Below are 12,979 nucleotides of genomic sequence, written 5' to 3'. Positions count from 1 at the left end.
TGGTTGAAGGTGAAACATGTAAATGTTTTTGGGTGGCCTAGTCAAAGCCCAGACCTTGGCCACTACAAGGATAACCCCTCCTTGAACTAAATGTTTAGCCCCAATAAAATATAAAAGCCTATTCTCACCTCCGGTGCTGGCGCCGTTCCAGGATTGTCAGTACTAGCAGTCCCGGTGCTGTGATGTGGTGTTGTGACACGTGGTGCCTGATGCCCAATCAGCGCTGGCATCACTGCCTCCACCTCCCGTCGAAATGAACATGGAGAGGAAGACAGGGATCAGCTGCAGCCCGGACTTCCTCTCCATGTTCAGTTTATAGTAAGGTGGAGACACTGATGCCAGCACTGATTGAGCACCGGGCACCGTGTGTCATTCCACCATATCACAGCCTCGGGACCGCAAGTGCTGATACCACTGGAACGGCGCCAACATCGGAGGTCAGTATAGGCTTTTTTATTTTATTGTGGCTAAACATTTAGTTCAAGAAGGGGTTGTCCTAGTAGTGGACAACCCCTTTAATCCAATGGAGAATCTGTGGTCAGACTTAAAGATTGCTGTTCACCAGAGGAAACCATCTACCTTGAAGGAGCTGGAGCAGTTTTGTTTTGAGGAATGGGCAAAAATCCCAATGGCAAGATGTGAAAAGCTCATGGATTTATCCAAAGGGACTTGCAGCTGTAATTGTTGAAAAAGGAGGCTCTACAAAGTACTGACTTTAGGAGGTGAATAGTTATACACACTGAAGTTTTCAGTTATTTTGTCCTATTTGTTGTTTGTTACACAATAAAAAGAAAACCAAATGTTCTCGGTAGCCGGGATGTTCTTTACATGAACTGATGCAAACCCTCAAAAAAAAAAAAGTGAAATTCCAGGTTATGAGGTGGCAAAACACAAAAAATTCCAAGGGAGTGAATACTTTCAAAAGCCACTGCATAACAGTATGGCTGCTACATTGTAGCAATCTGTGGCTGATATCTCTATGATTTTCCAGTAAATAGGTGATTTTACCTTATTTTATAATCTGGACATCTGGAAGCAATGCATCTTGGGACATAATTAAAATAAGTATCTCATCTTAGAGATCAATGTGTTGTAAGTGGAGTTTTCCTTACCGGACTTTTTTGGTCTGGACGCCTTCTCCGCAGTTCTGCTTCAGGTCGACATTGGTGACTTTGCACACACTCCACGGTTCTGTGATCCACACGTACTGGTTGCAGTCACTGTGACACGGGACCACTTCATACACCTGCAGACCACATAGGAACGTATGGATTATTGTACTCCGCTCGGCATGATGGGACGGCGGAGAAATGCTGGGAAGATGCAATCATCTGGTTACAGAGTCCCTAAGAGCCTTGTAAGGTGACACAACATTGTCTGCAGGTAAAAGCATTTCTGCCGCCTACAAGATTATTTCATATTGTAATGTGATCTGCAAATGGCGTTTGGAGCCTCTCAGGCGCTCGGCCGCCAGATATCAGATTATTACTATGTATTCCCAGAAAATGAAGTCATCTCTATCTGTGCAGCGTGTCCTCTAATCTACCCAGGGGCATTTACAAGAGTGTGGATTTCTGGCAACACAAAAGTAACAAATGTAAAAAGTAACAAGTGAATTAACTCTGCTATTAAGACTGAAAAATTCTTTAACTTGAATGTGTCAGCAGAAAATGACCAATTATTGATAATAATAATAATAATAATAAAAAATTATATAAACTGGAGATAACACAGGATAAACAATTCATGATAGGTGATGTCACAGCTCACCTCCTCCTCCTCCTGTACAATGACTAATAACTCCTCTATATACAGTAGATAACACAGGATCCACCATCCACAATAGGGGATGTCACAGCTCACCTCCTCCTCCTGTACAGTGACTGATAACACCTCTATATACAGTAGATAACACAGGATCCACCATTCACAATAGCTGATGTCACAGCTCACCTCCTCCTCCTCCTGTACAATGACTAATAACTCCTCTATATACAGTAGATAACACAGGATCCACCATTCACAATAGGTGATGTCACAGCTCACCTCCTCCTGTACAATGACTGATAACACCTCTATATACAGTAGATAACACAGGATCCACTATTCACAATAGGTGATGTCACAGCTTACCTCCTCATCCTCCTGTACAATGACTGATAACACCTCTATATACAGTAGATAACACAGGATCCACTATTCACAATAGATGATGTCACAGCTCACCTCCTCCTTCTCCTGTACAATGACTGATAACACCTCTATATACAGTAGATAACACAGGATCCACCAATAGGTGATGTCACAGCTCACCTCCTCCTCTTCCTGTACTATGACCTTTGCCCTGATGAGAGCATGCTCAGTAAATACTGTAGTACAATTCACTATGGTCAACATTCCGGACAATCTTATTATTTGTTAAGCACAGAGATTTCTACCAGTTCCCTTTAGATAACTGGGGCAGTGGCAAAACTTTTAAAACAAAATTGCTGCATATGTGAATAAACCCTTGTAGGAAAGCCCTGTATAAAACTCAGTACGAGTTTTGTAAAGTGATCCCACAGCAAAATATGATGATGTGGGGCAGACACATAAAAAATTGTACGTTATTTGCATCCCATGAAAAATGTTTTGATCCTTACCTGAGCCTGTGAAGCACATGGGAATCCAAAAACAGAGAGAAAAAGAAGATAGAGAATAATTAGAAAAATGATAACAATGTAACAAAATATCATATAACAATAAACTGATCCATAATACATACACTCCATACATTATATGAACCTATTCCAGAATTTCCACAAAATTTTTTTGAATTATTATTATTTATTATTATTATTAATTATTATTATAGCACATTTATTCCATGGCGCTTTACATGAGAAAAAGGGGTATACATACAAGAACAATTACAATAATCTTGAACAAAACGTGACGGTGATTGGTACAGGAGGCGCGAGGACCCTGCCCGCGAGGGCTCACAATCTACAAGGGATGGGTGAGGATACAGTAGGTGAAGGTAGAGCTGGTCGTGCAGCGGTGGTTACTGCAGGTTGTAGGCTTGTCGGAAGAGGTGGGTCTTCAGGCTCCTTTTGAAGGTTTCCACAGTAGGCGAGAGTCTGATATGTTGGGGTAGAGAGTTCCTGATTAGGGGGATGCACGGGAGAAATCTTGTATACGATTATGGGAAGAGGAGATAAGAGGGGAGTAGAGAAGGAGATCTTGTGAGGATCGGAGGTTGCGTGCAGGTAGGTACCGGGATACTAGGTCACAGATGTATGGAGGAGACAGGTTGTGGATGGCTTTGTATGCCATGGTTGGGGTTTTGAACTGGATTCTCTGGGCAATGGGGAGCCAGTGAAGAGATTGACAGAGAGGAGAGGCCGGGGAATAGCGGGGGAACAGGTGGATTAGTCGGGCAACAGAGTTTAGGATAGATTGGAGGGGTGCGAGAGTGTTAGAAGGGAGGCCACAGAGCAGGAGGTTGCAGTAGTCGAGGCGGGAGATGATGAGGGCGTGCACTAGTGTTTTTGCACATTCGTGGTTGAGGAATGTGCAGATCCGGGAGATATTTTTGAGTTGGAGTCGGCAGGAAGTGGAAAGGGCTTGGATATGTGGTTTGAAGGAGAGATCAGAGTCCAGGGTTACCCCAAAGCAGTGAGCTTGCGGGACTGGGGAGAGTGAACAGCCATTGACGTTGACAGATAGATCGGGTGGGGGAGATGAATGAGATGGTGGAAAGATGATGAATTCTGTTTTGTCCATGTTAAGTTTTAGAAATCTAGCAGAGAAGAAGGATGGAATAGCAGACAGACATTTCAAGATTTTGGTAAGTAGGGAGGAGATATCGGGTCCAGAGAGGTAGATCTGTGTGTCATCAGCATAGAGGTGATAATGAAAGCCGTGAGACTCTATGAGCTGTCCCAGGCCGAAGGTGTAGATGGAGAAGAGGAGGGGTCCTAGGACTGAACCTTGGGGAAAACCAACAGATAGGGGGCAATATGAGGAGGTGGTGTGAGTGGGAGACACTGAATGTCCTGTCTGTTAGGTATGAGCAGATCCAGGATAGGGCCAAGTCTGTGATGCCGAGAGATGAGAGAGTCTATAGTAAGAGGGAATGGTCCACTGTGTCGAAGGCAGATGACTGGTCTAGGAGGAGGAGGACAGAGTAGTGTCGCTTGGATTTGGCAGTTAGTAGGTCGTTGGTGACTTTAGTCAGGGCAGTTTCAGTAGAATGGTGCAGTCAGAAGCCAGATTGTAGGCGGTCGAAGAGGGAGCAGGAGGAGAGGTGGGAGGACAGTTCAAAGTGAACATGTTGTTCCAGTAGTTTTGAGGCATAGGGGAGAAGTGACATGAGGCGATAGCTAGTCAGAGAGGATGGGTCAAGGGAGGGCTTTTTGAGGATGGGTGTGATTGAGGCATGTTTGAAGCATGAGGGGAAGACACCAGTTGTTCATGACAGGTTGAAAAGGTGGGTTAGGGTTGGGATGAAGACAGTGGTGAGGCTGGGGATGAGGTGGGACGGGATTGGGTCAAGTTCACAGGTGGTGAGGTGTGATTTGGAGAGTAAAGAGTAAAGTTGATCTTCCGTAATGGTGGAGAAGCTGGTTTTGGAGGAGGAGGATTGAGTAGGTGTGAGGAGGGGCTGGGGGGACTTTGTCGTAGGGTGTCAATCTTCTGCTTGAAGAATGAGGCAAAGTCTTCTGCTGAGATGAGAGGAGAGGGAGGAGGCGCTGGGATGCGGAGGAGAGAATTGAAGGTGTTGAATAGTTGTTTGGGGTTGTGAGACAGGGAGGATATGAGAGATGAGAAGTATGTTTGTTTTGCTGTAGTGAGTGTGGACTTGATGGTAGTGAGGGACTGTTTGAATGTGATGAATGGCTCATTGCGTCGCGCCCCCGTGGGCCTCACTGTTTTGGGGACAGTATATATATCTATATTACGGTGGCTGGCCCAGGGTGGACAGTGCACAAAAGGGGTAGCGATTATTACTAAAGTTCTGAGAATTTTTTGACGCCACCTGTGGTGTCTGGTGAAGGTCACCAGCGCTGCAGCAGTCCTCTGAGGCCGGTGTAAAGGCAGCTTAAGATGGTACAGCTCCCCACACGTGGAGCGCGGCCTCAGGGCAGTGTAGATAGATAGATGGTGGGTGCGCTGGGCGTTGTGGTGCAGGTAGAGATATAATGGCGCGGCCGGAGTAATGGACAGCGACAGGGGTTTTTGCTTCGTTACCTTTACTGGTACAGCTTGTAGATACGGTCCAGGGTACTCTAGGTGAAGGGCGCACTTTCGGACTTCTCCACAGGGAGCGGGTATAAGGCCTCCTGATCCGTGTCTGCCTCTGTGTAAGCTCCTGGCCAGCCTGCAACTGTGCCTAGGTTATGTGTCTTGCTTTTTCTCTACCTGTTGCTCTGAAGTAGGACCTCCGGTTGGTAACCACATTCCCTGGACGTCGGGGCCTTCGTGGTTCCTGGTCCTGTATGTGACGCGCCCCCTGGGCCATATTCTTTAGGGGAATACCCGGAGCCGGATCAGATGGGGGTTGTAGTCTCCGAGTGGCTGTGACCCGGTCCGTGCCCAGGGTGTCAAGCTCAGAGTATGTGGCAGTCCTACAGATGTTACAAAGTTCGTTATGTCGACTACGCCACCCGTTGGATTGCGGTCACTACGGCCGCCGCTGCAGCAGGGTCCGCTGAGGCTGATGGTGTTGGTGCAGCTTTAGATAGTATAACCCCCAACGGGAGGGGTATGGCCTCAGGGGGTCAGGTGCAGAGGATGGGGGTTGTGGTGGTGCAGCGTAGATGTTAATTAAAGACAGAGTCGGGTTGTGCAGTTCAGGGTGTTTACTTACTGCAGATATTCCGGTCACTCCGGCCTTGAGTGACCACCCGAGCCGTGCTGCGTCCACCAGGTCCTGGATTCAGCCAACCCCCAAGCAAGTCCGGAGCGTGTCCCTGAGCCCTCCTTCTTGTCCTTTCTTCTGGCCGTCCCCACCAGGGATCCACCTAGGTCCAGCTCCCTCGGGCCTTCTGTTGGGAGACCCTTGGCCTTGGGTTCCCTGACCCTACACGTGGTTTGCCTTCAGGGTGGATGTGGTGGGTGGCCGTGGCAGATCCTGCCCACGGCCTCCGGTCTCTGGCTGAGGTATGCTTTAGCCCCCACCAGTTTGGGATCCGGTACCCTGTTGCCAACTCTTCACCCTAGGGTTGTACTTGGGTTCTCAGAGTTCCTTCTGTCTCCCCCTCTGGGTCTTTCTTTCTTCTCCTCTCTCACTCTGGCTCTGGGGCTGCTCTGCTCCTCTGCTCTATTCCTCTGACTTCTCTGCAAAGACTGGCTGACTGACTGACTGACCCTGATCTTAGATGGTGCCCACCTTATATACTCCCTCTATGTGTGAGCTCAGGTGACCAGCACCCAATGAGCTCCTAACTTTACCCAGGCTGCTCCCCCTATCTGCCCCTACACTACTGGGATGTACCACCCCCCTCCCACTCCAGCCAGGAACAGACTCGGTCGTACCTGCACATTTCTAAGTGGGAGTACCGTTGGTCTGCTCCTCGGAAATGGGATGTGTGTAGTGCATGCAGCTTTCTGAGCTCAGTTCCACACTCCATCCTTACCCGGGAGTGGAATATCACACCTCTGGGTTGAGGTGCAATACCCCTGTAGCAGCCGAATCCTCAGGGTGCTACATTCCCCCCTGGTAAATCACAGCACGTCCTCGGGCTGCAAGATATAAAAACACCAAAACATACAATTTTTGCATAAACAACATAATAAAAACATATAAAACATATATATCAGCAATAAAACTTTTTTTTTTTTTCATAAATAACATTCTCGTAGACTTCTCTTGCTTCTAGCTCCTCCTCCGGACACTGTGCAACGTGTACCCGGGAAAAGTGCAACAGTTTCTCTAGAAAAATGGTCTTCCTATAAAACCGGTAGGGGGCGCTTTAGGAAGCGCAACTATATACAAAGGGATATGGCCGCTCTCAGTCCTCGGCCAGGTATTAGGAAAGGGATGACCGCTCTCAGTCCTCGGTCAGAGGGATTAAGGGAAATACGGGTAACAGTTCAATTCGCTGGTCCCAACGGGGACTATATTAGCAACAGTTCACTGTGCCCCGACGGGCAACTATATACAGCTTGTACTCTGCTGTACTCAACGACGACGTCCTCCTGCTCTTTCTTTGTGATTAACTTTAGCTTCAGACCCGTTCGGGCACGTATGCTGGGCAAATAGATTTTCACCCAGGTGCGGCACTCTAGATGTTGAGGGCGCGTTGATGGTAGCGGCGCCCGGGTCGACCAGGCCTTGCGACCAGGCTTGGGGCACCTGGAAAGTAAAGGGCACCGTAAGAACGGCGGCGCCCTGTGTTACTTGGCCCTGCGACCAGGCCGGTGGCTCCGCGGAGGTAGGGGGCGCTGTTGGTATTGCGGCGCCCGGGGGTACTAGGCCTTGCGACCAGGCTGGTGGTACTTCCTGCTTGGTCACGCTTGGGGTCGAGGCGTGTGACGTCACAGGGGTCGCGGCTGCGGCTTCCGGTTGAGGCCTAGTCTGTGGCGGTGACGTTGCGGTTACGGGCACGGCAGGGGGTACTTCGGGCTCTGCGACGGGGAGCTGGGGCAGGTACGCGGTTTCCCGGTTTGGGGTAGAGACGTCCCCTTTACCTGCCTCCTTTCGTTCGGCTCCCTTCTCTGCGCCGTCTCCGGCCTTCAGTCCTCCTGCGCCATCCTCAGAGGCGGTCTGTCTCCTCGTCTCGGGTGGCGTGCTCCGCTGACGAGTTCTTGTCTGCTGGGCCATCTCACGGCTCCACTCCGCCAACGTCTCTCGCTGCACCCGGGCCATCCTCCGTGCGAGGCCCTCCAGCGCGGTCTGTGCACACTCCCGATCTCGGGGGAGCTGTGCCAGGACCTCCACTAAGCCTAGTGGGGTCGTTGCTTCTAGCAGGCTCCTGACCAACGGGTCGGTGCTGCTCTGCTCTCCTTCCGTTGTCTCCAGCAGGCTCCTGGCCAGCGGGCCGGTGCTGCTCTGCTCTTCTTCCATCTCCGGGTAAGCTTCTTCTGGACTCAGCTCTAGGCTTCTTGTCTCCGGGTGCGCTCTCTCCAGACTGCTCCAGGCGACCCCCATCTTTGTTCTCTTCTTCTCAGTCCTCCCACTTCGAGGGCAGTCCCGGGGCCACTTGGTGATTGTCAGCTCCAGGGGCAGTTCTTTCACGCTGACAGACACCTCTAGCATCACAGTCTCTGTTGGTGGGGGCGGTTTCCACTTTTGGCGCCATTTTCGGTCCTGGCCCACGATGGGAGGCGGCCTCTTGCCATCCTCTGGCACGCCCATAATGGCGTCCGCTCTGACAAGGCGGGAAACCTTTGGAAATGGCGGGAATCGTCTCCCAGTGGCGGGAAACTCTGCAGATGGCGGGAAAAAGCTGTTAATGGCGGACAACCGGCGGGAATCGACCTGTGATGGAGTCCGATGGCGGGGACCCCCCGGAACCGGCAGGAGACTTCTTTTTGAGGTAAACTTGTTCTTTTCTTCAGGCACGCAGTACCCGGATGTTGCGGGCACGTTATCCTGCCGACTACGCCAAAGTTGACGCGCCCCCTGGGCCATATTCTTTAGGGGAATACCCGGAGCCGGATCAGATGGGGGTTGTAGTCTCCGAGTGGCTGTGACCCGGTCCGTGCCCAGGGTGTCAAGCTCAGAGTATGTGGCAGTCCTACAGATGTTACAAAGTTCGTTATGTCGACTACGCCACCCGTTGGATTGCGGTCACTACGGCCGCCGCTGCAGCAGGGTCCGCTGAGGCTGATGGTGTTGGTGCAGCTTTAGATAGTATAACCCCCAACGGGAGGGGTATGGCCTCAGGGGGTCAGGTGCAGAGGATGGGGGTTGTGGTGGTGCAGCGTAGATGTTAATTAAAGACAGAGTCGGGTTGTGCAGTTCAGGGTGTTTACTTACTGCAGATATTCCGGTCACTCCGGCCTTGAGTGACCACCCGAGCCGTGCTGCGTCCACCAGGTCCTGGATTCAGCCAACCCCCAAGCAAGTCCGGAGCGTGTCCCTGAGCCCTCCTTCTTGTCCTTTCTTCTGGCCGTCCCCACCAGGGATCCACCTAGGTCCAGCTCCCTCGGGCCTTCTGTTGGGAGACCCTTGGCCTTGGGTTCCCTGACCCTACACGTGGTTTGCCTTCAGGGTGGATGTGGTGGGTGGCCGTGGCAGATCCTGCCCACGGCCTCCGGTCTCTGGCTGAGGTATGCTTTAGCCCCCACCAGTTTGGGATCCGGTACCCTGTTGCCAACTCTTCACCCTAGGGTTGTACTTGGGTTCTCAGAGTTCCTTCTGTCTCCCCCTCTGGGTCTTTCTTTCTTCTCCTCTCTCACTCTGGCTCTGGGGCTGCTCTGCTCCTCTGCTCTATTCCTCTGACTTCTCTGCAAAGACTGGCTGACTGACTGACTGACCCTGATCTTAGATGGTGCCCACCTTATATACTCCCTCTATGTGTGAGCTCAGGTGACCAGCACCCAATGAGCTCCTAACTTTACCCAGGCTGCTCCCCCTATCTGCCCCTACACTACTGGGATGTACCACCCCCCTCCCACTCCAGCCAGGAACAGACTCGGTCGTACCTGCACATTTCTAAGTGGGAGTACCGTTGGTCTGCTCCTCGGAAATGGGATGTGTGTAGTGCATGCAGCTTTCTGAGCTCAGTTCCACACTCCATCCTTACCCGGGAGTGGAATATCACACCTCTGGGTTGAGGTGCAATACCCCTGTAGCAGCCGAATCCTCAGGGTGCTACATTCCCCCCTGGTAAATCACAGCACGTCCTCGGGCTGCAAGATATAAAAACACCAAAACATACAATTTTTGCATAAACAACATAATAAAAACATATAAAACATATATATCAGCAATAAAACTTTTTTTTTTTTCATAAATAACATTCTCGTAGACTTCTCTTGCTTCTAGCTCCTCCTCCGGACACTGTGCAACGTGTACCCGGGAAAAGTGCAACAGTTTCTCTAGAAAAATGGTCTTCCTATAAAACCGGTAGGGGGCGCTTTAGGAAGCGCAACTATATACAAAGGGATATGGCCGCTCTCAGTCCTCGGCCAGGTATTAGGAAAGGGATGACCGCTCTCAGTCCTCGGTCAGAGGGATTAAGGGAAATACGGGTAACAGTTCAATTCGCTGGTCCCAACGGGGACTATATTAGCAACAGTTCACTGTGCCCCGACGGGCAACTATATACAGCTTGTACTCTGCTGTACTCAACGACGACGTCCTCCTGCTCTTTCTTTGTGATTAACTTTAGCTTCAGACCCGTTCGGGCACGTATGCTGGGCAAATAGATTTTCACCCAGGTGCGGCACTCTAGATGTTGAGGGCGCGTTGATGGTAGCGGCGCCCGGGTCGACCAGGCCTTGCGACCAGGCTTGGGGCACCTGGAAAGTAAAGGGCACCGTAAGAACGGCGGCGCCCTGTGTTACTTGGCCCTGCGACCAGGCCGGTGGCTCCGCGGAGGTAGGGGGCGCTGTTGGTATTGCGGCGCCCGGGGGTACTAGGCCTTGCGACCAGGCTGGTGGTACTTCCTGCTTGGTCACGCTTGGGGTCGAGGCGTGTGACGTCACAGGGGTCGCGGCTGCGGCTTCCGGTTGAGGCCTAGTCTGTGGCGGTGACGTTGCGGTTACGGGCACGGCAGGGGGTACTTCGGGCTCTGCGACGGGGAGCTGGGGCAGGTACGCGGTTTCCCGGTTTGGGGTAGAGACGTCCCCTTTACCTGCCTCCTTTCGTTCGGCTCCCTTCTCTGCGCCGTCTCCGGCCTTCAGTCCTCCTGCGCCATCCTCAGAGGCGGTCTGTCTCCTCGTCTCGGGTGGCGTGCTCCGCTGACGAGTTCTTGTCTGCTGGGCCATCTCACGGCTCCACTCCGCCAACGTCTCTCGCTGCACCCGGGCCATCCTCCGTGCGAGGCCCTCCAGCGCGGTCTGTGCACACTCCCGATCTCGGGGGAGCTGTGCCAGGACCTCCACTAAGCCTAGTGGGGTCGTTGCTTCTAGCAGGCTCCTGACCAACGGGTCGGTGCTGCTCTGCTCTCCTTCCGTTGTCTCCAGCAGGCTCCTGGCCAGCGGGCCGGTGCTGCTCTGCTCTTCTTCCATCTCCGGGTAAGCTTCTTCTGGACTCAGCTCTAGGCTTCTTGTCTCCGGGTGCGCTCTCTCCAGACTGCTCCAGGCGACCCCCATCTTTGTTCTCTTCTTCTCAGTCCTCCCACTTCGAGGGCAGTCCCGGGGCCACTTGGTGATTGTCAGCTCCAGGGGCAGTTCTTTCACGCTGACAGACACCTCTAGCATCACAGTCTCTGTTGGTGGGGGCGGTTTCCACTTTTGGCGCCATTTTCGGTCCTGGCCCACGATGGGAGGCGGCCTCTTGCCATCCTCTGGCACGCCCATAATGGCGTCCGCTCTGACAAGGCGGGAAACCTTTGGAAATGGCGGGAATCGTCTCCCAGTGGCGGGAAACTCTGCAGATGGCGGGAAAAAGCTGTTAATGGCGGACAACCGGCGGGAATCGACCTGTGATGGAGTCCGATGGCGGGGACCCCCCGGAACCGGCAGGAGACTTCTTTTTGAGGTAAACTTGTTCTTTTCTTCAGGCACGCAGTACCCGGATGTTGCGGGCACGTTATCCTGCCGACTACGCCAAAGTTGACGCGCCCCCTGGGCCATATTCTTTAGGGGAATACCCGGAGCCGGATCAGATGGGGGTTGTAGTCTCCGAGTGGCTGTGACCCGGTCCGTGCCCAGGGTGTCAAGCTCAGAGTATGTGGCAGTCCTACAGATGTTACAAAGTTCGTTATGTCGACTACGCCACCCGTTGGATTGCGGTCACTACGGCCGCCGCTGCAGCAGGGTCCGCTGAGGCTGATGGTGTTGGTGCAGCTTTAGATAGTATAACCCCCAACGGGAGGGGTATGGCCTCAGGGGGTCAGGTGCAGAGGATGGGGGTTGTGGTGGTGCAGCGTAGATGTTAATTAAAGACAGAGTCGGGTTGTGCAGTTCAGGGTGTTTACTTACTGCAGATATTCCGGTCACTCCGGCCTTGAGTGACCACCCGAGCCGTGCTGCGTCCACCAGGTCCTGGATTCAGCCAACCCCCAAGCAAGTCCGGAGCGTGTCCCTGAGCCCTCCTTCTTGTCCTTTCTTCTGGCCGTCCCCACCAGGGATCCACCTAGGTCCAGCTCCCTCGGGCCTTCTGTTGGGAGACCCTTGGCCTTGGGTTCCCTGACCCTACACGTGGTTTGCCTTCAGGGTGGATGTGGTGGGTGGCCGTGGCAGATCCTGCCCACGGCCTCCGGTCTCTGGCTGAGGTATGCTTTAGCCCCCACCAGTTTGGGATCCGGTACCCTGTTGCCAACTCTTCACCCTAGGGTTGTACTTGGGTTCTCAGAGTTCCTTCTGTCTCCCCCTCTGGGTCTTTCTTTCTTCTCCTCTCTCACTCTGGCTCTGGGGCTGCTCTGCTCCTCTGCTCTATTCCTCTGACTTCTCTGCAAAGACTGGCTGACTGACTGACTGACCCTGATCTTAGATGGTGCCCACCTTATATACTCCCTCTATGTGTGAGCTCAGGTGACCAGCACCCAATGAGCTCCTAACTTTACCCAGGCTGCTCCCCCTATCTGCCCCTACACTACTGGGATGTACCACCCCCCTCCCACTCCAGCCAGGAACAGACTCGGTCGTACCTGCACATTTCTAAGTGGGAGTACCGTTGGTCTGCTCCTCGGAAATGGGATGTGTGTAGTGCATGCAGCTTTCTGAGCTCAGTTCCACACTCCATCCTTACCCGGGAGTGGAATATCACACCTCTGGGTTGAGGTGCAATACCCCTGTAGCAGCCGAATCCTCAGGGTGCTACATATGTGTCTAGCTTCAGGTTTGCCAGGGAGTTGTAGTCCTCCTGGGATTCCGGTTAACC

The 12,979-nt window shown here is 52.4% G+C and overlaps 1 protein-coding gene across 1 annotated transcript in view; it reads right to left on the bottom strand.

The window, feature by feature from the left end:
* THSD7A (thrombospondin type 1 domain containing 7A) overlaps window positions 1–12,979 on the bottom strand; it is a 740,167-nt gene that overhangs the window by 52,433 nt on the left and 674,755 nt on the right. The window contains exon 20 of the mRNA XM_073677287.1: window positions 1,113–1,246. Within this exon, the coding sequence (XP_073533388.1) occupies window positions 1,113–1,246 (134 nt within the window). The remainder of the gene's footprint in view (window positions 1–1,112; window positions 1,247–12,979) is intronic.

Source organism: Phyllobates terribilis, unplaced genomic scaffold, assembly GCF_046119375.1.
Source record: "Phyllobates terribilis strain yellow unplaced genomic scaffold, ASM4611937v1 Scaffold_4__5_contigs__length_816908805, whole genome shotgun sequence".
NCBI lineage: Eukaryota > Metazoa > Chordata > Amphibia > Anura > Dendrobatidae > Phyllobates > Phyllobates terribilis.
Note: the sequence above shows the minus strand (reverse complement) of the source record. Positions and strands in the feature narration are given on the sequence as shown.